The 25,878-nt window shown below is 46.5% G+C and overlaps 2 protein-coding genes and 1 long non-coding RNA gene across 11 annotated transcripts in view; all 3 read right to left on the bottom strand.

Moving 5' to 3' along the window:
- LOC131399217 (uncharacterized) overlaps nucleotides 1–25,878 on the bottom strand; it is a 258,978-nt gene that overhangs the window by 27,973 nt on the left and 205,127 nt on the right. The gene's annotated exons all lie outside the window — the stretch shown is intronic.
- The window catches only part of LOC131399215 (ral guanine nucleotide dissociation stimulator-like 3), a 116,127-nt gene continuing 90,373 nt past the window's right edge, over nucleotides 125–25,878 (bottom strand). Inside the window, exons 2-7 of one of the 6 annotated variants that reach the window (XM_058533403.1) lie at nucleotides 13,927–14,046; nucleotides 5,071–5,173; nucleotides 4,015–4,143; nucleotides 2,664–2,735; nucleotides 1,398–1,579; nucleotides 561–856 (exon numbers count right to left, since the gene is read on the bottom strand). In XM_058533403.1, the coding sequence (XP_058389386.1) occupies nucleotides 826–856; nucleotides 1,398–1,579; nucleotides 2,664–2,735; nucleotides 4,015–4,050 (321 nt within the window). In that variant the 5' untranslated portion in view covers nucleotides 4,051–4,143; nucleotides 5,071–5,173; nucleotides 13,927–14,046 and the 3' untranslated portion in view covers nucleotides 561–825. Of the gene's footprint in view, nucleotides 428–560; nucleotides 857–1,397; nucleotides 1,580–2,180; nucleotides 2,352–2,663; nucleotides 2,736–4,014; nucleotides 4,327–5,070; nucleotides 5,174–13,926; nucleotides 14,047–25,878 lie in introns of those variants that run through there. The other 5 variants (XM_058533404.1, XR_009217076.1, XM_058533402.1 and 2 more) reach the window with 5 other exon arrangements.
- Nucleotides 5,419–6,616, bottom strand: LOC131399216 (ral-GDS-related protein-like). 2 transcript variants are annotated; one of them, XM_058533408.1, is made up of 2 exons: nucleotides 6,533–6,616; nucleotides 5,419–5,763 (listed from the first exon to the last, which is right to left on the bottom strand). In XM_058533408.1, exons 1-2 carry the CDS (start codon nucleotides 6,581–6,583, stop codon nucleotides 5,512–5,514), a joined length of 303 nt encoding a protein of 100 aa, XP_058389391.1. In that variant the 5' UTR covers nucleotides 6,584–6,616; the 3' UTR covers nucleotides 5,419–5,511. The 2 variants fall into 2 exon arrangements, 1 of the variants encoding a protein (XP_058389391.1); XR_009217077.1 differs by lacking the exon at nucleotides 5,419–5,763 and adding an exon at nucleotides 6,347–6,432.

Here is a 25,878-nt window from a genome sequence, read left to right as displayed (position 1 = left end):
CGCACTTAACCACTAAGCCACGGGGCCGGCCCAGAAGAGTTCTTGATTCAAGGAGAAATGTGAGATTCTGTGTCTCACTTACATGCCTACAGAAAGCGACAGAACCACACCACAACTCCCAAGCTGTAAAGGGAACAGGACTTTAATATAATATTCAAATATGTCATTTATTATTTACAACAAATAACCACTGTCTCTCCCCAATGGGTGAGTAGGTGCTGAGGTAGAGATGTCAGGGAGCTGGGATGGGGTCATCCCTTCTCTCTTGGGCTTCAGGGGACCCCAGGAATCAGCTTACAATGCTCCCCTTCCCATCAAATGGGAGGAGCTGACCCTGTGCATCGCAAGCATCCCAGCTGTGTCCCCGCTGCTGAGGATGGGGCTGTGATCGGCCACTGGTATGGGGTTCGGGGTTGGGGCCTGGGGGCTGAGTAGAAGAGTCGGGTTATCTTGCGTGGCCTCCCTCAGAATCATGGCCCCCCACCATGTCCCCACTGCACTGGGTGCTCCAGACCCTGTGCTCAGTGCTGTCAGCCACCAGTACCCCATTTGTCCCTGCCACGTGAGCGATCATTTAGTATTACCTATTTCACAGAGGGGGAAACGGAGTCTCAGGAAGCTGAAGAGAGTCACCCCAGTCACAGGACTGGTCAATAGTGGAGCTGGGATCCCAGTGCCAGCTATCCGACTCCCCAAGGCCACGCTTAGCCCAAAGCCTTACTGAACCCCTAGGAGTCAGTCACCCCGGCCCAGACACTCACTCACCCCTGACCTTGATGATGGCCGGTTCTTCTTGGCCTTGCGTACTCTGCAGGCCAACTAGGTCTAGCGCTCTGGCTGGCAGGACAAGGTGTAGCTACAGGACAGAGAGGCACCTGTGAGCCTACCAGGAACCACACCTCAGGGGTCCCCCCACTGCCTGCCCAGCAGCTGGAGTCTGGGTGTCCCAGAGATCACCATGTAATCAGGCCGGGGGATGAGTGGGGCACCATGGAGACAGGCTCTCTGGACTGGCCAACAGGGAGAGTCCACCCCTGCCCTCACCCAACTCCTGCCCGGCCTCACCTCTCATTCTCGTTGAGCAACTCCATGTCCTGGAACGAGGCCCCAAATGGCTCCCTCGGGCTCTAGCTTGTAATTCTTTGCAGCCTCCTGGAGCAGCAGGATCTCCCTCATGACTCGGTATTCCTGGGACCAGAGGGAAGGAGAGGATGCAGACAGGGCCTGGGTGGGGGATGCTGCAGGGGTCTTGTTGGAGGTGAGGAGTGGGGCAGGGGACCAGTCCTGGAAACCATCCTTCCCTCCAGTTCCATCCAGGATCTACCAGTTCTCAGAATGGGAATAATCAACCCCTCCTCCAGGAAGATTTCCTTGATGCCATCCTCCCCTCAACCCACCCGCCAATTGGATGGGTCTCCCACTTCTCTGGTATCAAACTCTTCCACTCAATGTAAGATACAGCGGGTGAAGCCAAGGACTGTTCTGCCCAGAAGGTCTCTGATTTCCACCTCCTTCCTCTCCCCTGCAGGGAGTGCCACAGCTGCTCCTCAGTACTCTTCTCAAGGTTGATCCCATTCCCCTGGAAGGTAGACAGCCAGAGTACATCAGACAAAGACCCCTAGCCTGACTAGCTCCCTATGCCCACCCCTTCTCATGTTGCACTACTGCCAGATCCCCAGAGGGGGCCAGGCATGCAGAGAAAACAGGACTTGGACCTAGGCTTGCCTCTGGGCTCCAGAGGAGGAGGACATGGGGGTGTAACTGAGGGACCTGGCAGCACAACTCTCTCTGATGACAGACTTAGAGGCTGAGGCTTCAGGCAGAGGGGACTGCTCAGGCACTTATGTGCTTCCTGACTTGGGGGGGGCCGACTTCTTTCTCCCTTCATGGGCAACATGGGAGTTACAGGCTGAGTCCAGCTCAGATAAAACCTCACGCAGCTCTGCCATCAGGCAACTCTGAGCTTCCCCAGCCTGGGTAACTGGAATGGGTTTCTCTGGCAGAAACTCTGTTCACTCATCGCTAAAATAGGCCTGATGCCCCAGCTGCCAGCGGTGGCTGCAAGGCTTTCATGAGAGGAGATGTGCCAAGTGCTGAGAACTCAGAGCTCAGTTCGGGGGCTCCCGCATCCCAAGGCTCAGAATCCTGGTCCTTCCTGCCTAGACCTCAGGTGCACCCACCTCGAAATAGTCACCCATCACCAGGTGCAGCATCAGCAGGTCACTGAGCAGAGTTCCAAGATAGGGGACAACACCTTGTGACATCGGGGTGTGGGTGGGATGAACCTTTGCTCTCAAGTCGACCCCATGTAGACCCTCTCCTGAAAAGTCCCCACACTCAGCCACCTGGCCCACCCCAGGGTTCCCACGAGGAGCAGCCTAGGACCCTCAGCAGCCTCCCGTCAATTCCTACTCCCTTCACACCCCAAGAACACCACACTCCTCCTCCTCACCTCCCAGGGCCGGCTTCTGGCAAATCACAGGGTGTGCAGTCCCTTGCCCTCCCCAAAACACACTCATCCTGCACCAGCTCTTCCAGGCCCTCCTCTTGGTCACTTCTACTGGGGGATTCAGACACTGTGGCACCAAGATGAAGGGCCCTCATCTTTTGATTTCAGGCCTCCAGCTGGGAGCACAGAGCCCCTCCCCCACAGGCACACTAACCTGCCGCTGCTGCTGCTTCTCCTGCACTCTCTGGGGGTTGCTCTCTGGGGGAGCAAACGTGGAGGGCCCCTCCTGCCAGGGTCGAGGACAGTGTCAGTGAGGCCATACTCCCCTCACCCCATTTCTCTCCAGCACCACTGGCCTCCGACACTGGACATCTGACTTGAGTCAACTGGTACCAATGTCATTCCATCCTCCAAGGTCTTGTGATTCCAGAACAAGCCCAGCTCCAACTCTCACTCTGGGTGTGAGCTTGGGCTTGTGGCCTGGCCTCCTTGAGCCTGTTTCCTCATCTGGAAAGTGTGAGAACTCCGGCTACCACACAGGTTCTCATGAGGACTCAGTGTCACAAGACTGTCATCATTGTTCTGGCCCTCACCCCTCCAGGTGGAGTAGGCAGAAAGCTCCCACATTCCTTTCCTCCCTCTTACCTCAACACCACCCTGTGAGGCCTGCACCACACAATCACCATCCCTCCATTTCCCTGATGAGGAGACAGAGACCCAAACATAGGCAGTGTGTTGCTCAGGGGCCCACAGAAGAGAGGCCGCTTGCCCCTCTCAGTCAGAGGCCCTGTTCCAACATCCTTGCCTAACCCCCAGCCCCACCACTGACAAGAGTCCTGTCCCTTGAGCTCTCAAAGCTTGGTCCTGGGCTGAGTCATGGATGGAGAGGACGGGGTGTCTTGGGAGTCTGGTTGAGTGGCTCCTGCCTGCCCCAGTCCCGTGGAGTGTCTGGGCCCCAGGCTGGGCCAGAGGCCAAGCCAAAGCCTTCTCCTCCCCAAGGAACGCCTCAGGACATTCCCCTGCACTGAATCCTTTTTTTTTTTTTCGTGAGGAGATCAGCCTTGTGCTAACATCTGCCAATCCTCCTCTTTTTTTGCTGAGGAAGACTGGCCCTGGGCTAACATCCATGCCCATCTTCCTCCACTTTATATGGGACGTTGCCACATCATAGGTCGACAAGCGGTGCGTCGGTGCGCACCCGGGATCCGAACCGGCGAACCCTGAGCCGCCGCAGCGGAGTGCGCGCACTTAACCGCTTGCGCCACAGGGACGGCCCCTGAACTCTTTCTTTATCCACTCAAGAACTGGACCTCCAAGGTGCCACCTCTGATCAACAGAGAAGGGGATGACAGGACATTTTGATTCCCCGTTTACATGAAGCTCCTAAGGTCCTTTCAGCAGGATCCACTAAGAATCCATCAGTTGCCTAGACGCTTCTCATAAGCCACTGGGGGCATATGTCATTGCCAACCAGGCACTCAGGTTAGACTCCTGTGGTTGATTCAAGTGAAGTGACTGCTCTAGGGGTCCAGTGGGGAGTCCCAGAATGCACACACATCTCTCACCTGAGGATGAGCAGCCTGTTTTTCCACCTGGGCCATGGGAATCCTCTGCCACGCACATCCCTGGGGCAGGCAGGATGCAGCCCCTTGGAGATGTGGTGAAGATAGAAGGAGCAGCAGGGTCCTGGCTTCCTGAGGATAGGTTTAGGCTGAGGGCTAAACCCACCCCAACCACCCAACAGCCTGGAAGAAGCTACATCCAGCAGGATGGACATACATGGAAGCCAGAGACCTGTTGATGGCGCCAGCTCGGCAACTCCTCCTGGAACAGCCCAGCCAACACCATTGTGTCTCATGACCAGGGCCTCCCGCCCACAAATGGCACCCCACCTGCCCATGGGCAGAACAGATCCCTCTGCTTGTTAATCTGGATGAGATAGACGGGAATGTTTCAGAGAAAGTTCAAGGGAGAAACTATCAAAACCACAGCCTGCCCAGTGCCCCTCCTCCGCACCCCTCCTCTCTTTCCAGCCCCCAGCCTCCACTCTACCTGGATCATCAGTTCTCTGCTCAAGGACTTGTCTTGACTATTGAGTTACTTAAGATTTTCAGAGCTCTCTCTCAGGGGAGGGGAAAGAACGAGGGATAAATTTAGGAATAATGTGAGGGGTCTGAATGCAAATCCCTTTTCTTTGCAAACCCAAGAGATTCAAACTGCCTGAAGGAGTGTTCTCACTGGGCTCCTCTGAGCGCTAAGGTCTCATGGTACTGGGAGGGGGCTCTCCTGTTGGTCACTGGGGTCTCCACTCCCCAGTTCTACAGAACAGCTCTGTTTTGACTGCTTTGAGTTTCAACTGGGCATGGGGTTCTGTTGCTATAAACACTTGAAAATCTCCAATTTGGCTCAACTTAGTACCTGACACTTAGGGAAGCCGAGTCCTAAAGCAGAACTGGTGCATTAAGGACCCCGGAAGGTTTAGAGACCCCCTGCCGAGGCCCAGGCCCTGTCCCCAGCATTTGCTGCCTCCCAGGAGTTCCCAGCTGACTGAGGGGCCAATGGCAGACATACAAGAGATCCCCCATCCACCCTGGTCCTCCTATGGAGAGAGGCCTACCCACCGGGAAACTTCCCCCGTGTGTTCTTCAGGTGGCTTGTGAAGGTTTTCTGCAGAGCAGAGTTGACAGTGCAGGACGAGAAGAAGTTCTTCAGGATCTCGAACTCCTGGGGAAGGGAAGAGAATGAGCTGTGAGGTGGGGCACTGTAGCCCAGCTTGCTCTAGCTTCAGTACCCTTCTATTTAAATCTCCCCTCCTGGATGAGACAGATGCTCAGGGAGTCCCAGAAGGGCACATTTAGGACCCAAAGAGTAACACTCACAGGGAGCAGGATTTTAGCTCAACCCAGGGAAGGAGCCAGGTAGGAAGTGAGCATCCTCTCACTGGGACCTGGAGTTAAAGTCAGCGGGCCCCTGGCAGGAAGGTCCTAGGGACTGTGCAGGGGCTTAGACCACACACTGCAATCCTGGGAGCTGATAAATGTGGAGAGGCAGTTCCCAAGGCTTCAGAGAGGGGCTCCACTGGGCCTCCCACAGCACACCTGGGCCACCTGGATCCAGCGCTCCACCACCCTCACCCTGTCCTGGGCTGTCTTGCTCGGGTCCCCGAGGCAGGGGATGATGACGAAGCTGGCCACCCTTCTGACGTGGTCGACGGTGGCCTGGACGTTGGGTGTCTGGTGCTCATTGCCGGGCTTGTTCCTCTTGCCCCAGGTGGAGCCCAGACACGGAGAGGACACCACCTTCTGGAAGAGCTCCTGGAGAACAGGGGGAGTGTCACCGAGCCCTGCCACACCCCAGGTCTGTGCCTACAGCCCCCAAAGTCCCACACAGGAGTCACAGTTTAGAGCTGGAGCTCAGAAAGCTCAGGATGTGGCCTGAGCCTTGTGACAGTCCCTGGCTTTTCTTCTCTGTCCACTGAGGACACCCAGCACAGGATGACCCAGGACCCAATACTGGCAGGGAAGGGAGAGGGGCATTTGAACCCAGCCCGTGCTGGCTAACTCCAAGCTCCAGATGGTGGCTCAACTAGGCTCATCCCAAGGGGGCATCTTCCAATACCCTGATCCCCCCTCTGGTCCCACTCCACATTCTGATGCACATCCCCGCGTGGCAGCTACACCCACAGGCCTTGTCTGTCTCCCTTGTAGTGGAGTACACATCAGGCGTCTAATAAGTCCTGAGGCTGTTGAGACTCCTGAGCAGACGGTTGGGCCACCAGGGTCCAGGCTGTACACAGTGAGCCCTTCCCTGCACAGATGGGCCAGGGCCCACCCAGCTTTCCATCTCTTCTACCTCATGGAGTTGGCACAGTCACTCTGTGCAACAGGTCCTCTTAATGTCCACCTCCACGGTCTGCAGGTGGACAGCAAAGGCTTGGGTGTTCAGAAAGTTGCCCAGGTCTTATGATTGGTAAAGGGTGGAGCCTGGATTTGGGCCCAGATCATAGGAGTCTGGATCAGGTCTGGGGCAACGATAGCAGAGGGAAGGCCTGCCCCACACCACCCTGAAAGCCCAGCTGCTCACCGCATCCATCATGGTAAACTGCTCCACCACCAGCTTAGGAGGGAAGGCCATGAGATTAAGCTTCTCACGCTCCTTAAGAGCCACAGGTGGAGATGGACTTCTCACTAGAAATGATGGTCCAGGTGACTCTAGCTAAGCAGCTCCTACTCCTGCTGGAGCCCATGTTGGCCCTTGCTCCACCTCCAACACTGCTGGTGGAGGGGACACTGGCTCCAGTGCTAGAGGGGGTGGTGTCAACGGAGCTGGAGCCAGCTCTACCTCCACCACTGCCCACTGCTCTTCTTCTGCCGCTGGCTGGAGCTCAGCAGCTGACGCTGGAGTGGGATAAAAACAAAGATTCACCCACATAGCTGACTTTCCATGTGACCTTCTAAACACAAGAAAGATCCCACTCCCTTCCAGGAATACCCAGCCTGCAGTCCCCCTTACCATCTGGCTCTGCCTCAGTGGCCTCCAGAAGCTCACACCGGACAAGGGTAAGAGGGTCACGGCAGCTCATCTCCTAGCCAGGCAAGGTGACATTCATGTACATCCCCTTTAGCTTCAAAAAGGGACAGCCTGAGTCTGGTCCCTCCCTAGTTCTAGTCCAACCTCATCATCTCAAGCTCCTGAGTGTGGAGACCCTCTGCTCCTGCTCTCATCTCAGAGCAGCACTGGAAAGTGTGGGTGGCCTCATGTACCTGCCCCTTGTCTAGTGAGTTTGTGGAGTTGAAACCATTGGGCAGTTACTCGACAACCTAATGAGTGGAGTTCTGCAAAGACTGCCTGGGAACTGGGCCAGAAGAAATCAGGGGCTGCCTGCACACTGCCACTGGGGCCAACCACCAAGAGAATATCTGTTCCTCAGTTCAGGCACAGAGGGGCATCTCTGCAAAGAACTCTGGTCAGGGAGGGAAGGAGATGAATCCTCTAGTGCTCGGTAACAATATGAGTAGAGGTGCTCACCTTCTCATGCTGCCAGGCATGGCCTGAAGTATGAACATGACCTAGCTGTTAGGTTTCCGACACCTAACAACCAGCACCTGCTCAGGAATGACCCGCCCCTTATGTCCTGCCTTCTCTCCTCCTCACAGACACATGCACACACACACACACACACAAAGAGGGGCAAGGGGTGTGGGGCTGATCAGGTGGGATCACAGCTGTGCCCTGGCCTGCACTAGCCTCCCCTGGGCTGCCCCGTGTTACCTTTCACAGCCTCCTGCCAGATGCCCAGAGGCGTCAAGAATTAAGGCTGAGCCAACATCGCCAACTACCAAAAAGATTCTCTTTCTGGGATTTTTTGAGCCCAGATCCTCCAAAAGTTGGGAAACAACAACAAAACATCTTTGCCTGTTGACTGTCTCCAATCAAGTGAGGTGGATGGGGCAATGTGGGTGCCTGGTTACCAGAGTTCTAAGATCTGTTGAGGTCTATGACCCCACGTCATCTCTTGAACTGTACACAATGAGACCACATAGCCCTACCCACAGGTCCCTGGAAACCTAACTAGGGACCTAGTTTTGAGGAGACAGAGATGAATGCAGACCTCCTTTTCCTTACTATTTCTTCATCCTGGGATAGTCCCTGTGCCTCTCAGGTCCTCCCCAGTCTCTAAACCTGCACCATGGGAATCAAGCTAGAATCTACTTCCTAGGGACATCACCCGGTGTATATGAGATAATATCTATTACCCCTGTGGGCTGGTGTCACATGTACCTAAGGCACAAACTTAGAGATGGAAGAATAACAAGGAGGGGTGGGATGTAGTACAGAACACCACTCAAAACAGGCCTGGGCTCCAAGAATGTGATATTGGGACAGTCACTTCCAACTTGGCCTCATTTTCAGGTCAACACCATGAGGGGGTTGCAACTAATGGAAATTCAGATATTGCCATCTGTGGCATAAAACCATTCAATTGTTTCCTGTTTTATGGAGAATGAGACCGAAGTGCCTCATCTTGGCCTATGAGGTGGGCAGCCTCCACAGTGGTACCCAGTAAGCCCCACCCATGTTATACACTTCCCCGTGGAACCACAAAGAGGTTAGTAACTGGCTTCTGAACATAATAAGAGCCAAAGTGATGGGATGTCTTGTCTAAATTTTAACTAAAAATGTCTCTCACTTCCTCTTACTCCCTCTCTCATGTGCCATCTCTCTCTCTCTCACTCTGTCAAATCCCTGGAAGTGAGGAATCAAATACCGGTGTATTGGGGCTGCCCAATGTGGAGGCACATTGAAGAGAGAAGCAAGGGAGTGCCTGGGCCAACAGACAGAAAGGAACTCAGGCTCTCAATACAAAATGAATTCTGAAGGCTGAGAGTGAACTTGTGGGCCAGTCCTCCCCTAGTCGAGCCTCAGTTGAGGCCACAGCCCCAATCTGTTAAACTCACTGAGACAGAGGCACCCAGCTAAAACATGCCTGATTGCTGACCCACACAAATTGTGAGATTGTCAACATTTGTTGTTTTGAAATGCAAGGTTAGGGGCAATGAAGTCAGAGAGGGAAAGGTAACGAACACAGCCTACCAGGCCCTGGCCCTACCTTCCACCCTAGCTCCTGTTCTCTTCTCCCAGCCTCCCTCCAGTTGCATTGGCCACCTTTCTAACCTCCTCTGGCCAAACTCACTTCTGCCTGTGAGACTCAGGACCAGTGGTGCCATCTCCCTGACACACTGCTCCCAGACTTGTGCAAGGCTGACTCCCTCTTGTCATTCCGGTCCCAGAAAATGTCACCCTAGAGAGGTCTTTCAGACCCTCCTACCCAGTGACGCCCAGCCCTCCCTCACAGCCCCCTGCTGTGTTTCTCTACAGCACTTGCTCTTTTCTTTCTCATGTCTTTGCTTTTGTCCATTTCCCTTCTAGACTGTGAGCTCCCGGCAGGCAGGGACCACTTGGTCATTTTCATCCTGCACTTCAGCCCACCAGGGCACCTGGCACAGGGTGAGTGCTCAGGACACAGCTGCTGAATGAGTATATGGGTAGATCTTGCACCCCGCCCCCTGCTTTTGACCAACTTTCATTGTGGAGATGAACACTAGTAATAGGAGGTACAAGTTGTTTCTGAGGCAGGGGGACAGCCAGAAAGACCTCTGGTTGACTCTTCGCTGCTCCAGGAGCTCAAGAATAGTTCAGTGGACACCAAGTAAATTCCAGGATTACAGCAGAATGACTTGATATATATATATATTATGTAATGGTTACCAAAATAAGTTTAGTTAACATCAATCACCAAACAGAAAAAAAGATTGTTTCCTGATGATGAGACTTTTTAGGATCTACTCTCTTAGCAAGTTTCAAATATACCACACAGCAATGTTAACTTAGTGCTGTATATCAAGTATACCTCAATACAACTGAAAAAAAATAAAAGCAAAAACTCACTGGCCACCACTGACACAAGAGGCTGCCCGCCCCCTCGTGGCCAGAACTAGCACTGCTGCCCAGGCCGGAACTCCAAACAGAAAGGAATCTTTCTTCAGGTGTCCTCAAGGCAGATGCTCTCCAGGGTCCCAGGGGTAAAGCAGCAGGACCTGTCAGCTTCGAGGGAGTGGGAGGAATCTCGGGAGCCTACCGTGCACCTCTCTTGCTTTTCCCCACCAGGTGTCCTCTTCACTCCTAAGGCATCCTAACTGCAGCCATGACAATGATTTCCCCTACTTCCAGATGAGGACCGCAAGGGTCCAACAAGGATTAGTCTTCTCCCTGGACTCTGGACTTGGTGTCCAGTGCTCTGGCATCTTCTTCCTTATCCTCAGTTCTCATCCACCCAAGCCCCCTAGCCTCGTCAGTTCTAAAGGATCTCCAGGGGCTGGAAATCATTTTCTCAGGGTTTCAGAGCACAGTAGGTCATCAACAGAGAACCTAGTCCAACAGACATGTAGTGAGTGCATGGAACACTTGGAGTCACTCGCTGGATGCACTCCACTTTATACAGGAGGACCCTCACTGAGATCTTCTCTCCTGTTCCCAATGCCTACACAAAGGGAGGATGGGCTCATCACAGTTTTGGGTGCCCACAGAGGTGGACTGCAGGACCCCAGTCCTGTGATCCCCAGGCTGGGCCAGGGATGGATCTGGAACAGGTAGACACCTAGGAACCTTAGGGATTCCTCTTCCCATCTCTGGGCCCCTGTGCACGAATCTAGGAGAACGGATGCTACTGCCCCGTGGGAGAGCTGCCTCCAACCTCTCTCCCTCCTGCCTCTTGTCACATCCCCGGTGTCAGCTCTTTCTTGACTGCACCTCAGTGTTCTCCATATGAGAAGTCAAGTATGACGGAGTGTGCCTGTGCAGGTGTGATGATGAGGAGAGGAAAATGACCCCATATGGAAAAGGGTGCGCAGCAATCCTCTAGGGTCTTAAAGCCACTCATTGCCAAAGGAAACCTGAGGGAAGAGGTGGAGCCTTGGCCAAGTAAGCTGGAGCTCTCTCTAGTCTTCAGGACTCTGATGACCTCCTGTGGTCTGGGACAGTACCTGCCTCTTTCTAGGCCAGTTTCCCAACTGCACAGTGAGGGGTAAGATGTGCAACAGCACAAGCATGTGCTCGGCCAGGACAAGTCATCAGGCCCCATAGATACATTAAGTATGTTTTAATGTGTATTGAAGTGTATTGAAGACATTAATATTGCTGTGCAATCATCACCACGATCCATCTTCAGAACACTTCTCATTTTACAAAACTGAAACTCTATACCCATTCATGAATAATCCCCCATTCCCCCTCCTCCCACCCACTGGCAAACACCATTCTACTTTCTGTCTCTCTGAATCTGGTGATTTCAGGAAGCTCTAGAAGGGAAATCACACAAGGTTGTATTTTTGTGACTAGCTTATTTCATTTAGAGTAATATCTTGAAGGTTCATCCATGGTGTGCCGTATATTAGACTTTCCTTCATTTTTCAAGGATGAATAATATACCATTGTACGTATATAGCACATTTTGCTCATCCATACATCCCTGGACAGATACCATAGCAAGGCCCACAACCAAGCCCAAAATAAAATGGGGCCCCAGCCAGATTTTTCTCAACAGTACCCTGGAGACTACTTTTTTAAGCCATATCCCATATAATATTTACTAAGGATTTAATCTTGGGCCGAGAGTTGCTTTTCAGAAACTCCATTTCTCTTCCTTAAGCAAGTTTCAACTACTTTGAACCAATGAGACAACAAGACGGCTTGCAAGACTCAAACTGCAACTGCATAAGTGACTGGAGGATGAACTGGGGGACCAAGAACTCCCCTGCCAATCATGTTAAGGACACCGTCTTTTGAACGTGGGATGTGTGACAGAACATGAAAATCTGTGCTTGCACAAAATAAGTGACTGGAGGATGAACTGGGGGACCAAGAACTCCCCTGCCAATCATGTTAAGGACACCATCTTTTGAACGTGGGATGTGTGACAGAACATGAAAATCTGTGCTTGCACAAAATGCCTAGGACTGCTCCCAAACTTACTGCACCCGCTCCTTTGCCCTTTTCAAGCCCTTTTCAACAGCCCATTGGGGAGAAAGATTTAACCTTCGTCTCTTTGCTGGCCAACCTCGTAATAAAGCTTTTTCCCCTTCTACAAGAGCGGGTATCCTGTTTGGCTAATGGGTGCATTGGGCTGTAAGCCCTTCCTTGATTACAATACTTGTGTGGCTTCCATGTTTTAGCTATTATGAATAATGATGCCATGAACATGAGTGTTGAAATATGTCTTTGAGAACATGCTTTCAACTCCTTGGTGGGGTATACACCCAGAATAGGAATTGCTGGGTCCTATATAATTATATTTTTAATTTTTTTTAGGAATTGTTATACTGATTTCTAAAGCAACGATATATTCCCACCACAATACACAAGGGTTCCAACTTCTCCACATCTTGGCCAACAGTGGTTCTATTCTTTTTCTTCTTCTTTTTTTTTTCTTTTTGATAGATGCCATCCTAATGAATGTGAGGTGGTCTCTCACTGTGTATCTGATTTGCATTTCCCTAATGATTACTGATGATGAGCATCTTTTCATATGCTTATTGGTTATTTGCATATCTTCTTTGAGCAAATGTCTACTCATATACTTTGTTCAAATTTGATTTGAGTTGTTTGTTTTCTGTTGTTGAATTTAGGAGTTCTCTAACTATTCTGGATATTAAGCCTTTGTCAGATACATGGTTTGCAAATATGGTCGCCCATCCTATGGGTTGTGCTTTTACTCTGTTGATAATGGCTTTTGAGGCACAAAACTTTTTAATATCCATGAAGTCCAGCATATGTATTTTCCTATTTTATTGGCTGCTCTTGGGTGTCAGAACCATGAAATCATTACCAAATCCTATCTTGTCAAGTTTTGCCTTATGTTTTCTTCTAAGGGTATTATAGCATTAGCTCTTACACTTAGGTATTTGATTCACTGGGAATCAAGTTATGTATACAGTGTTAGGTAAATGTCCAAGTTGATTCCTTTGCATGTAGATATCCACTATTTCCAGCACAACTTGTTGAAAAGACTTTTCCCCATTTAATAATCTTGGCACCCTTGTCAAACATCATTTGATCACATGGGTGAGGGTTAATTTCTGGGCTCTCAATTCTGTTTCCATTGCTCAATATGGCTGTCTTTATGCCATGACAATGCTGTTTTGATACTGTAGATTTATAGTAAGTTTTCAATCAGGAAGAATCAGTCCTCCAACTTAGTATCTCCTTTCAAGATTATTTTTGGTATCTGGGCTTATTTGAGATTCCATAAGAATCTTAGGATGGGTTTTTTTCTATTTCAGCACAAAATGCCCTTGGGATTTTGATAAGGACTGCACTGCATTTGTTGATCTCTTTGGATAATGTTGATACCGTCACAATAAGGAGTGTTCCAATCCACGGTGATCGGATGTCTTTCATTTCTAATAGTGCCGGATGGCTGTTCAGGTGGGGGGGGGGCCCTCCTCGAGGTAGTCGTGAAGAAACCCACAGTTCCTCCTCACTGTGCCTTCCCCATTTCCTTAGAACCCATCAACAGTCAACAGAGGTCAAAATGCATGTAAAATGCACGCAGGAAGTTTTCAAAGATTGGATGTGCATGGAGCACACATTTCTTCCACTCCTCTCCATTAGCAAGAACCACGGACTGAAGCAGCAGACCCTAACACATGGAGACTGCAGACTCACCCAGCAGACCCCAACAAACGGGGACTGTGGACTAACTAAGGGCCAGGGACTCGGGTTCCTGGCAGAACCATCTGGCAGCTCAAGCTGAACCACTAAGCCTTTGCCTGGCACTGCTGACTAACCAAGTGCTAAGACTGATGCTCTCTTAGAGCATCCTGTCAGTCTAGACTGACCCACTGACCCTGGACTGGAAAGCCAGGTAGATCAGGAGGTCAAGGCAAACAGAGTGGATCTCATATCCAAGAGAAACTTACCCACAGCCCTCAGAAACAGTGAAAAAGATGGAGAACTCAAAGGTTTTGCTGGTACCAATGACTGTTTCTCATCCTCGAAGCCATCAGGCGTCTCCTTTGGATCCCACTGCTGCCACCAAACTGGTACAAAACAAAATAAAATTCAGTAAATTTTAAACATCTTATTGGCTTTATTCAACAGTTCATGAATCAGGCAGCATCCAGTCTAGCAGAGAGAAAGGACCTCCAAGGAGTTCTACAAAATGAAGGAATTTATAGGCAGAAGGGAGCAAGAACAAGGAAGTTACACTAGATAAAAAAGCGGGTTGGTTACTGCAAGGTTACTTTCCTTTAGAGGATGGCAGGGTTCTATCAGGAAGATGACCTACCTGCTGCGCATGAGGTGATTCCTGATTGACTGGTTTAAGATTCTATTCCTGGGCCAAAAGTCTAATTAAGTCTCGACTTGTTTATGTGAGGCATAGCCTAAGCGGCTCCATTTGGGTCTGGTGTCTTGTTTTAAACACATGACTTCTGCTGGTCCCTGCTTTCCCCAGTTACCCCCCGGCTGTCCCTTCACTGACCATTGTTGGTCACACACCCACTGCACCTGCCTCCAGTCCTTCCCCTTCAACACCGTAATCTCACACACAGCTCCTCCCGACACTATCATGACGTCTCCCACCACACGTCGCCTATACTTTCCACACTGCCATCAAGATGCTTCACAAACACCACCACCATTTATGTCCAATGGGCTGAGAGGCCTGCCCGTGCACTGGGAATCAGGAGCCGCAGGGTCTGTCACTTGGCCTCCAATCACCTATTGTACCCCAGCTGAAGGGCTTACCCTGCGGAGACACTCAGTTTTACCCAACTCAATCGCACAACATCTTTGCCCCAGGCTTCCTTCAAAATGCTCCACCCACTTTCTGCCCCAACTGCTCCTTGAGGAGTCATTTTGGGGTAGCCTTCGAGACCACCTTGGTGATTTTGTGCTCAGGCCCAAACAGATCTTGGCCGACAAACACTTTAACCATACCCCCTGAAATCATATAGCATAGGTAACTAGTGAATGGGTGCAAATTACTGGTTTTACTTCCAAAGGCCGTAATGAATATTTCACACCAGGAACATCCACTTTTGGGTTTTACTGTAGGCTGATATCACAAGGCTCTCACACAGTGAGGCTCTCTCTTCCCCAGCCCTCTGAGCAGATTTCTCCAAGCTATATTCTGCAATACATCATTGTTTCTATCTCAGCCTGCTTCCCTCAGGTTGCAGGTCCCCTGAGGTTCCTGCCCTGACTGGCTACCACCAACCCATAGAGACACTGTCAGTCCTATAGGACTGGGTGTTCAGTTCTACTAGGACTGACTGACTGGACTGGACACAGGTGCGGTGGCCCTACCCACGCAAAATCAGGTAACTGAGGCAACCAAGAAGTATCAAAAACCTTAACCCAACATCGACAACAACTCCATAAGACCCTATCCTAGCCCTTGTGGAACAGTCTCATGAGTCTCTTGCCTAAATGGTTTTAGAGAATGGCCTGGCCCTAGATTGTCTATACCAACCAACGAAGGAGGGGTTTTTGCCTTTCTTAGAACCACTTGCTGAATGTACATCAACACACAAGTTCAAACCTACCTCCACCAGATGGCCCAAGAGGTTAAAATATTGCGTAATGTTACCTAAATCTTTTAAAAGATACCCAAGGCCCCCGAGATCACTGACCTATTTTCATGGCTGGTCTTTCCAAGTTGGCGACAATGGAAACAGACTGGATTTTAGACTGTTGCTTGTACAATTTTAGGATCTGTTACTATAGCCATCATCGGATATTTACTCTCTTGGCTACAATGTGCCCTATCCCTAATAACTCTATTAATTACCCTTATTAACTATCCCAACCAACTTTAAATTAACTAAATTAAAATTAATCAATACCCTGATTAATTTAAAAAATTCAAAATTTTTATGGAGAATCTACTTAACACAGAATACACTGTTGTAAGCATTTAAAGTATACAGTTCAGTGCCATTTAGTACAATGATTATGTCGTGTGGTTATCACCACTAACTAATTCCAGAACATTTTCAACACCCCCAAACAAACCCATACTCATTCACACTATTTTCTCCTAACCCAAGCCCATGAAAACAACTCATCTGTTTTCTCTCCCTATTGATTTGCCTATTCTGGACAGTTCATTCAAATGGCATCATGCTATCTGTGGCCTTTGTGGACGACTTCAGTGAGCACACATGTTTCAAGGTTCATCCATGGCCGAGCATGTAGCAGTAGCTTATTCCTTTTTATGGCTCCATAATGTCCTATATTATGAATAGGGCACATTTGGTTTATGCAGTCATAACTGGATAGAAATTTGGGTTTGTTCCACTTTTGGACCACTGTGAATAATGTTGCTTTGAATATCCATGGAAAAGTTTTTCTTTGAACATATGTTTCCAATGGTCTTTTGGACATACCAACCTTGTGACTCTCGTGGTCCATGGTAATTCTAGGTTTAAGATTTTTAAAAATGGCAAACTGTTTTCTGCAGTGGATGCATCAAATTACTTTCCCACCAGTAATGTATGTGGGTTTCCCATTCTCCATATCTTTACTAACACTTGTTACTTTCCATTATGTGGAGTATAGCCTTCATTTTGAGTGTGAAATAGTATCACACTATGCTTTGAATTTGCATTTTCTTAATGATTTATGATACTGAGCATCTATCTAGTGCTTATTGGCCATCTGTGTTTCACCTGGAGACATGTCCATTGCAGCTAGTTACCCATTTTCATTGGGTAACCAATGAAAATGGTTTCATTTCAAATTTCTTTGAATGAAGTTTCATTTCAAACTTCTTTGTTTTTTATAATTGAGTTCTAAGAGATCTACCCCAGGTAGATTCCATGGCTCCAGGCTCCCCGGGGGCTACTAGGAACTCAGGTCCGTGGCTTAGCACACCACCTGCCAGTTCCAGCAGCCATAGACAGCTCTCATGGAACCAGGCTTCTGACAGGCTTCTGCAGAACCAAGCCCCCAGCCCACCCAGGTGCTTGCTGACTCAGGCGGCCCCAGGCAGCTCCCATGGCACCAGGCACTGGCAGGTTCCCATGAACCCAGTCTTCCATCTTGACCCAGCGCCTGCTGGCTCCTGCAATCTCAGGTAGCTCCTGTGGCCCCAGGCTACCAGGAATCCAGACTTCTGGCCCACACCAGCACAAACTGTCTCTCATGGCACAGGCTTCTGGCAGGCTCCCGTGAGCCAAGACTCTCAGATCATCCCAGCTCTGGCCAACTCTCATGGCCCTGGATGACTCCTGTGGTCACAGGCTCTCAATGAGGACCTGCCAAACCAGGGTCCAGTGGGGTTACTCGTGAACTCAGGGTCCCAGCTGTGCCCAGGGCCAGACACAATACCGTGGACCCAAGCTTTCCACTCACCCCAGTACCAGGCTGCTCAAGGACTCCAGCAACAAGCCTGCCCCTGGACACCACCAGATGGCCTACCCAGGACCCCTAGATGGGCTGAATGTGAAGGCTTTGGTTTACTAAAGCCAGTCTGTAATAAGTGGAAGAAATGCCTACTTCCTCAAATTTGCAGACACCAATGGAAGGTCACAAGGATCATGAATAATCAAAGATCCATGACACCACCAAAGAAAAAGAATAAAACTCCAATGACCGACAAAGAAATGGAGATATAGGAACTATGTGACAAAGACTTCAGAACAATGCTCTTTGAGAAATTCATAAAACTCTAAGGAAACAAAGATAGACTACTAAATAAAATAAGGAAATAGTGCATGAACAAGTGAGAAGTTCAACATAGAAACAGAAATCGTTAAGGAAAAATAAACAGAAATCCTAGAGTTGAAGAACACAATGACTGAACTGAAGAATTCAATAGAGACCTTCTAAATCAGATTCAACCATGTACAAGAAATAATTAGTGCACTAGAAGATGTGTCATCTGAAATCATCGAGTCAAAGGAGCAAAAAGAAAAAAAAGGAACAGATAAGATTGGGGAAAGGCAGTGTGAATTATGGGATACCTTGAAAAGAAATAGATAAGCATTATTAAAATACCAGAGGAGAAGACAGGGAGAAAGGAAAAGAAAGTTGACTCAAAAAAGTAGCAGCTGACACCCTCCCAAATCTGGGGAGAGATGTAGACATCCAAGGTCCTGAAGCCGATCAGTCACCCTAAAATTTCAAACTAAAACATTCTTCTCCAAGACACATTGTAACAAAACTATCTAAACTCAAAAAAAGGATCAAACAACATGATCAAGTTCAACATGATGCAAATCAATGAATGTGATGCACCACATTGATAGAATGAAAGATAAAAATCCTAAAATAATCTCTCAAATCAGAAAAAGCAGTTTGACAAATTCAACGCCCCTTCATGATAAAAACTCTCAAGAAAGGGTTACAGAAGGAACATACCTGAACATAATAAAAGGTTTACATGACAAACCCACAGCTAACATCATATTGAACAGTGAAAGGTTGAAAGCTTTCTTGCTAAGACAAAGAACAAGACAAGGGAGCCCAGTCTCAACACCACTCTTCAACATACTGCTGCAAGTCTTAACCAGAGACATTTGGCCAGAGAAAGAAATATAAAGCATCTAAATTGGAAATGAAGAAACAAAGTGGTCTCTGTTTGCAGATATGATTTTATGTAGAGAAATACTTAAAGACTCCTCCCCAAACTGTTAGGACTAATAAACAAATTCACTCAAGCTGCAGGAGACAAAATCAACATATAGAAATCTCTTGCCTTTCTCTACACTAACAATGAACTATTTAAAAATGATATAAAGGGCCGGCCCCGTGGCTTAGCAGTAAAGTGTGCGAGCTCCACTGCTGGCGGCCGGGGTTCGGATCCTGGGCGCGCACTGACGCACCACGTCTCCGGCCATGCTGAGGCCGAGTCCCACATACAGCAACTAGAAGGACGTGGAGCTATGACATACAACTATCTACTGGGGCTTTGGGGGAACAAATAAATAAATAAAAATTATTAAAAAAAATGATATAAAGAAAAAAATCCTATTTACAATGCCATCAAAAATAGTAAAATACTCATGAATAAATTTAACCAAGAAGGTGAAAGATCTAGAAACTAACAACTATAAGACACAGAGGAAAGAAATCAAAGACACAAAGAAATGAAAAGATATCTTATGCTCATGGATCAGAAGAATTAGTATTGTTAAAATGTTCATGCTATTCAATGCCATCTCAAGATTCTCTGCAATTCCTATTAAAATTCCCATGGCATTTTTCAGAGAAATAGAACAGATAATCCTAATATTCATGTGGATCCACAAAAGACCTCCAATAACCAAAGGAACCCCGAGAAAGAAAAAGCTGAAGGCATCACAATTTCTGATTTCAAATTTTATTACAAATCTATAGTAATAAAAACAGTATGATACAGGTATAAAATGAGACATCTAGACCAATAGAACAGAATCAAGGACCCAGAAATAAAACCACACACATACAGTTTGCTAACAGTTGACAAGTCAGCTAAGAAGACTCCATGGGGAATGGATAGTTTCTACAACAAATGCTGTTGGGAAAACTGGATAACCACATGCAGAAAACTGAAATTGGACCCCTATTTTACACCACTCTAAAAATGATCCCAAATTGAATTAAAGACTTAAAGGTAAGACACCAAATATAAAACAACTAGAAGAAAATATAGAGAAAAAAGCCCCATGAAACTGGTCTTGACATCGAGTTTTTTGGATATAATATCAAAAGTGCAAGCAACAAATGCAAAACTTAACAAGTGGGATGACATCAATCTAAAAAGCTTCTGCATAGCAAATGAAAAAATCGGCAAACTAAAGGGGTTAATATCCACAGTATATAAGAAACTCTTACAACTCAACAGCAAAGAAACCAACAAAACAATATGAAAATGGTCAAAGGACCTGAATAGATACTTTTCCAAAGAAGACATAAAAATGGTCAACAGGTACATGAAAAGATGCTCGTAATCACTCATCATCAGGGAAATGAAATCAAAACTACAATGAGATATCACCTCACACCTGCTAGAATGGTTATTCTCAAAGAGACAACAGACAACAAGTGTTGGCGAGGCTGTATAGAAGAGAGAACCCTGTGCACTGATGGTATGAATGTAAATTGCTACAGTCACTATGGAAAAAATATGGAATTTTCTCAAAAAAATAAAAATAGAAATATATATAAATGAGCAATTCCACTTCTGCTTGTATATCCAAGGGAAATGAAGTCACTATTCTGAAGAGATATCTGCACCCCCATGTTCATTTCAACATTATTCACAAACAGAGAACATGGACACAATCCAGGTGTCCCTCAATGGATAAATAGATAAAGAAAATGTGAGATATATGTATACATGTAATATATAATGGGATATTATTCAGCCATGCAGGAGAATGAAATCCTGCATTTTGAGATACCATGGATGGACCTTGAGGCATTGCGCTAAGTGATATAAGTCAGACGGAGAAAGACAAATACTATATATTCTCACTCATATGTGAAACCGAAAAAAGCCCAACTCAAAGGAATAGAGACAAGAATGGGTTTCCCAGGGTCCCGGGGTTAGGGGAAATGGGGAGATGTGAGTCAAATTGCACAAATTTCTAGCTGTAAAATGAACAAGTTTTGGGGATCTAATGTACAGCATGGTGATCATAATTAACAATACTATATTATAGACTTGAAATTTGTTAAGAGAGTAGATCTTGAAAGTGATCACTAGAAAAAACAAGTTAATTATGTGAGGGAATGGAGGTGTTAACTCAGGGTATTGTGGTAATCCTTTCACAAATCACCATCTTGAACACCTAAAACTTACATATGTTATATGTCACTAATATTTAAAGAAATCTAAAAAAAAAATCTCTCAACAAAGTAAAACCCAGGACCAGATGACTGCACTGGTGAATTCTACCAAAACATTTAAAGAAGTATTAAAAACAAGATTTCTTACACTCTGTCAAATATTGAAAAAGAGGGAACACTTCCAAGCTCACTTTACGAGGCCAGCATTACCCTGATACCAACACTAGACAAGGACACTAAAAGAAAATAAAATTACAGACCATTATCCCTGATGAACATAGATGCAAAAATCCTCAACAAAATACTAGCCAATTAAAAATGAATTCAATAGCATATTAAAAGAGTTATACACTACCACCAAGTGAAATTTATTCCTGGTATACAAAAATCGATCAATGTAATAAGCCACATCCAGAAAATGAAGGGGAAAAAAATGACCAACTCAATTGATGCAGAAAACCAATTGGCAAAATTCAACGCCCTTTCATGATAAAACACTCAACAAACTAGGAATAGAAGGAAAGTGCCTCAACATAACATAAGCCATATATGAAAAACACACAGCAAACATATTACTGAACGATGGAAGACTGAAAGCTTTTCCTCTAAGATCAGGAACAAGGCAAGGATGCTCACTTGCACCACTTCTATTCAACACAGTATTGAAAGTTCAAGCCAGAACCATGAGGCAATAAAAATAAATAAATAAATAAAAGGCATCTAAATTGGAAAGAAATAAGTAAAATGGTCTCTGTTTGAAGATGATATCATGTCGTATGTAGAAAAATCCAAAAGACTCCACAAAAAAGCCGTTTGATCTAACAAATGAATTCAGAAAAGTAGCAGGATACAAAGTCAACACACAAAAATCGGCAGCATTTCTATACACGAACCATGAGCTCTCTGGAAAGGAAATTACAAAAACAATTCATTTATAATAGTATCAGAAAGAATAACATGCTTAGGAATTAACTTAACCAAGGAGGTGAAAGGCTTACACCATAAAAACTACAAAACATTTCAGAAAGAAATTAAAGAAGACGTTCATAAATGGACACACATCCCATGTTCATGGATTGGAAGGCTTACTATTGTTAAAGTGTCAGTATTACCCAAAGCAATCTACAGATTCAATGTATTCCCTATCCAAATCCTAATGATATTTTTTGCAGAAATAGAAAAACCCGTCCTAAAATTCACATGGAATCTCAAGGGACTCAGAACAGCCAACAACAATCTTGCAAAAGAAGAACAAAACTGGAGGACTCACACTTCCTGATTTCAAAACTTACTACAAAGCTACAGTAATCAATAGTATGGTATTGTCATAAAGACAAACATAGAGATCAATGGCATAGAATAGCAAGCCCAGAAACAAACCCTCACATATATGGTCAAGTGATTTTTGACAAGGGTGCCAAGACCATGGAATGGAGAAAGGTTTCTTTTCAACAAATGGTGCTGGGAAAACTGGATATCCCCATGCAAAATCTTGAAGCTGGACCCCATCCAACACTAGATACAAAAATTAACTCAAAATGGATCAAGGACATAAATGTAAGACCTCAAACAAGAAAATTCTTAGAAGAAAACATGAGATTAAATCTTCATGACACCAGACTTGGCAATGATTTCTTGGATATGACACCAAAGGCACAGGTAACAAAAGAAAAACAATGGAAAAATTGAACTCCATGAAAATTTTATAAGTTGGTACATCAAGAGGCACCCACAGAGTGGGACAAAATATTCGCAAATCATATTTCTGACAAGAGACTGGTATCCAGAATATACAGAGAAGTCCTAAATTAAACAAATAAAAAACAAGCCAATTCAAAAATGGGCATGGATTTGAAGACTCCGTTGCGAAAGAAGACTTAGAAATGGCATATAAGCACATGAAAAGATGCTCAACACCACTAATCATTAGGGAAATGCACATCAAAACCACAATGAGACACCACCTCACACCCACTAAGTTGAGTGCTATCGAAAAGACAAAACAGCAAGTGTTGGCCAAGATGCGGCAAAATGGGAACACTTGTACACTGTTGATAGGAATGTAAAATGGTGCAGCTGCTATGGAAAACAGTGTGGATGTTCCTCCAAAAAATTGAACATAGAATTATCATGTGATCCAGCAATTCCACTTCTGCATATACACCCAAAAGACTTGAAAGCAGAGCCTTGAAGAGATATTTGTACACCCATGTTCATAGCAGTATTATTTACAATAGCTAAAACGTGGAAGCAACCCAAGTGTTTATTGACACATGAGTGGATACACAAAATGTAGTATATCCATACAATGGAATATTATTCAGTCTTAAAAAGGAAGCAAATTCTCCAATATGCTATACATGGATTAACCTTGGAGACATTATGCTAACTGAAATAAGCCAGTCACAAAAAGACAAATACTGTATGAACTGAGAGTAGTCAAATCATAGAGAGAGTAAGTAGAATGGTGGCTGCCAAGGGCTGGGGGAGGGGAGAAGGGAGGGTTATTGTTTAATAGGTATAGAGTTTCAGATTTACAAGAGTTATGTGGATGAATAGTGGTGGTGACTGTACAACTGTGGAAATGTATTTAACGCCATTGAAGTATACACTTAAAAATGGTTAAGACGAAACACTTTTTGTTATGTATATTTTGACTCAATATACAAAAAGGAAAAAAAAAGAAATGAGCTATCAAGTCACAAAAAGACATAGTGGACACTTAAATACATACTGCTAAGTGAAAGAAGCCAACCGGAAAAGGCTATATACACTGTTCCATAGTTTTCATATATTCCAATTACACGACATTCCAGAAAAGGCAAAACTAGAGAAACAGTATAAAGATCAGTGTTGCCAGGAGTTGGGGGGCAAGGGACGAAGAGGTAAAGCACAGGGATTTTAGGGCAATCCAACTCTTCCGTAGGATACTGTCATGGTGGATACATGAGATTATGCATTTGTCAAAATCCAAGTACATGACAGCAAGACAATGAACTTTAATGTAAACTACGGACTTGGTTATGAACGCTCTATGAGCATCAGCTCCTCACTTGTAAGGAATGGACTGCACTAACACAGGTGGTCAAGCAAGATGTTAACCGTAGGGGAAACTGTGGGGGAGGAGGGAGAAATGCTCTGCACTCTCTGCTGAATTTCTCTGTCCATCTAAAACTTTCCTAAAAAACAATCTATTAATTAAAAAATAATCAATGGAAGGTAGGGAGTGGGTAGAAATATAGACGAAACAGGAATATCAGAATATTAATAAATGTTGAAGCTGGGTAATAGAAACATGGGGGGCTATCACACTTTTCTGTTTAATTTGTGTATGTTCAAGGTTTTCCACAATAAAACATTTTTAAAGCTCCAGATTAAATCTAGATTATATGTACAAGGAATCAAAGTATGTGAAGAAAACAGATATTTTTGAAGCAAGTACACTGAGGGAACGTGCAATCACACTGGATAGAGAGTGAACGTCCTGGTTCTACCAGGAAAGTTCAGAGCTCAGTGAGCAAGGCAGGTGACAGCACAGTCAGGGAAGTGACAGATAATGATCACAGAAAAATGTTTGCCCTCACTAATCACAGAAATGCCAACCATGGGCCCTGACAGAACTGCCCCAGGATTTATAATGTCATGACACCCAGAATTAGAGCGGGCTCAGGGACAGAGCACCACGTCCTGTGAGAATACCAACCAGCATCGGCTTTCTGGAGGGCAAATCTCCCTAACCCTGGAACCTGCAGGCCACTGGCTCGGCTGCTCTGTTGTATGGAATCTGTCCAAAAACAAAGGGATTGGGTACAGATGATGGACTGAATAAACACATGTAGAGCCCCTTTGACATAGAATCCCTTAAAAATGACCCAAAGATTCCTTCATTGATGAACAAATTCATAATAGCCTTGGGAACCATCAAGAGAGCCGACATTTTGATGAAAACATCAAAGAGAGTCAACAGTTGGTGATCGGAGATCCCAGTGGGGAGCTCCATGTGAGCCATGAAGACCAAGCCACAGTGTCCTCTCTCCCTCTCCCTCCTCCCCCTGCCGTTCACCTAACACCTTCTGCATCGCCCCTCCACTCCCAACCACTGCCCACCTCACGCTCCAGGAATACAGGAGCAGAGGCACAGGGCGCCCTTTCCACGACCACATCTGTCCTCTTGCTCTCTGCCCGTCACCAGGCAGCGGAGCTCTCTTGACATTAGTACAGCCATGTTTGGCCGCTCCATTGACCTACAGCCACCAGCACAAAAAGAAATATAAAAGCTGCTTTCTGCATGGTGGGAACTGGCCCTTCTCCCATGGAGATGGTTGCAATGTGTAAAAAATTCAAGGCCCCTCAAGCGCCGCAGCCTGGGGCAGACTGGCCATCTGAGCTGGGCTGGGAGGATAAGCAGGGTAAACAATGCACATACACAACTACTGGGCTGGGACAATAGCCAGAGGGTGGGGCTCAGTGCTAGTACGCCACTGATAACCATTTGTGCATGGGAACATTGAATGCTCTCTCTGTAAACTCTGTAACTGCTTATATAAACTGCTGGAGACTGAGACCCGGTGAGAGTTCCACCTGTGGAAGAGACGCCTTGCCCAGGACTGTGATTCCCGCCCAGCAGTGTCAATTGACAGGACTCTCCCAGCAGTGGGGCATGGATGTTGTGAGTAATTGATTTATTGTGAAGTAATTGATCTGATGTGTTCTCTTTTCAGTCAACCTGGTGTTTCTCTTTCTGGTTGATTTGTGTCATTTCACTTCAGTCGATCTGGTGTTTCCTTATCCGATAGATCTGATGTTTTTCCCTCTTATTATATGACCTATTCAAATGTGCTGCTATCTCAGCCGATGGGGATGTTTTCCCTTTCCAGTCGAGCTGGTGTTTTTTCCCTCTTATTATTTGACCTATTCAGATCTGTTTGCGGACTATCACCTTTACCATCCTCTCTATAATAAAATATACCTTCAGTCCATTTGTTTGGAGTGGAAAGTTTCTTTTACCTCTCCAATCGAATCCCCAAACCTCTCATAACAGGAGCCCAGCCCGGCACCTCTTCAGGGCCCAGCAGACTCCTCCTCCCTATCTG

This window comes from Diceros bicornis, chromosome 37 (assembly GCF_020826845.1).
Source record: "Diceros bicornis minor isolate mBicDic1 chromosome 37, mDicBic1.mat.cur, whole genome shotgun sequence".
In the NCBI taxonomy this organism is placed as follows: Eukaryota; Metazoa; Chordata; class Mammalia; order Perissodactyla; family Rhinocerotidae; genus Diceros; species Diceros bicornis.
The sequence above is the reverse complement of the archived record's forward strand: the minus strand, read 5'-3'. Positions and strand labels throughout refer to the sequence as shown.

Excerpts from the sequence above, each read along its gene's own strand:
- LOC131399216 (XM_058533408.1), bottom strand. The coding sequence starts at position 6,583 with ATGGCCTTCCCTCCTAAGCTGGTGGTGGAGCAGTTTACCATGATGGAT. Across the intron at positions 5,764-6,532 it reads AGTTTACCATGATGGATGCG|GAGCTCTTCCAGAAGGTGGT; the intron begins GTGAGCAGCTGG and ends CCTGTTCTCCAG.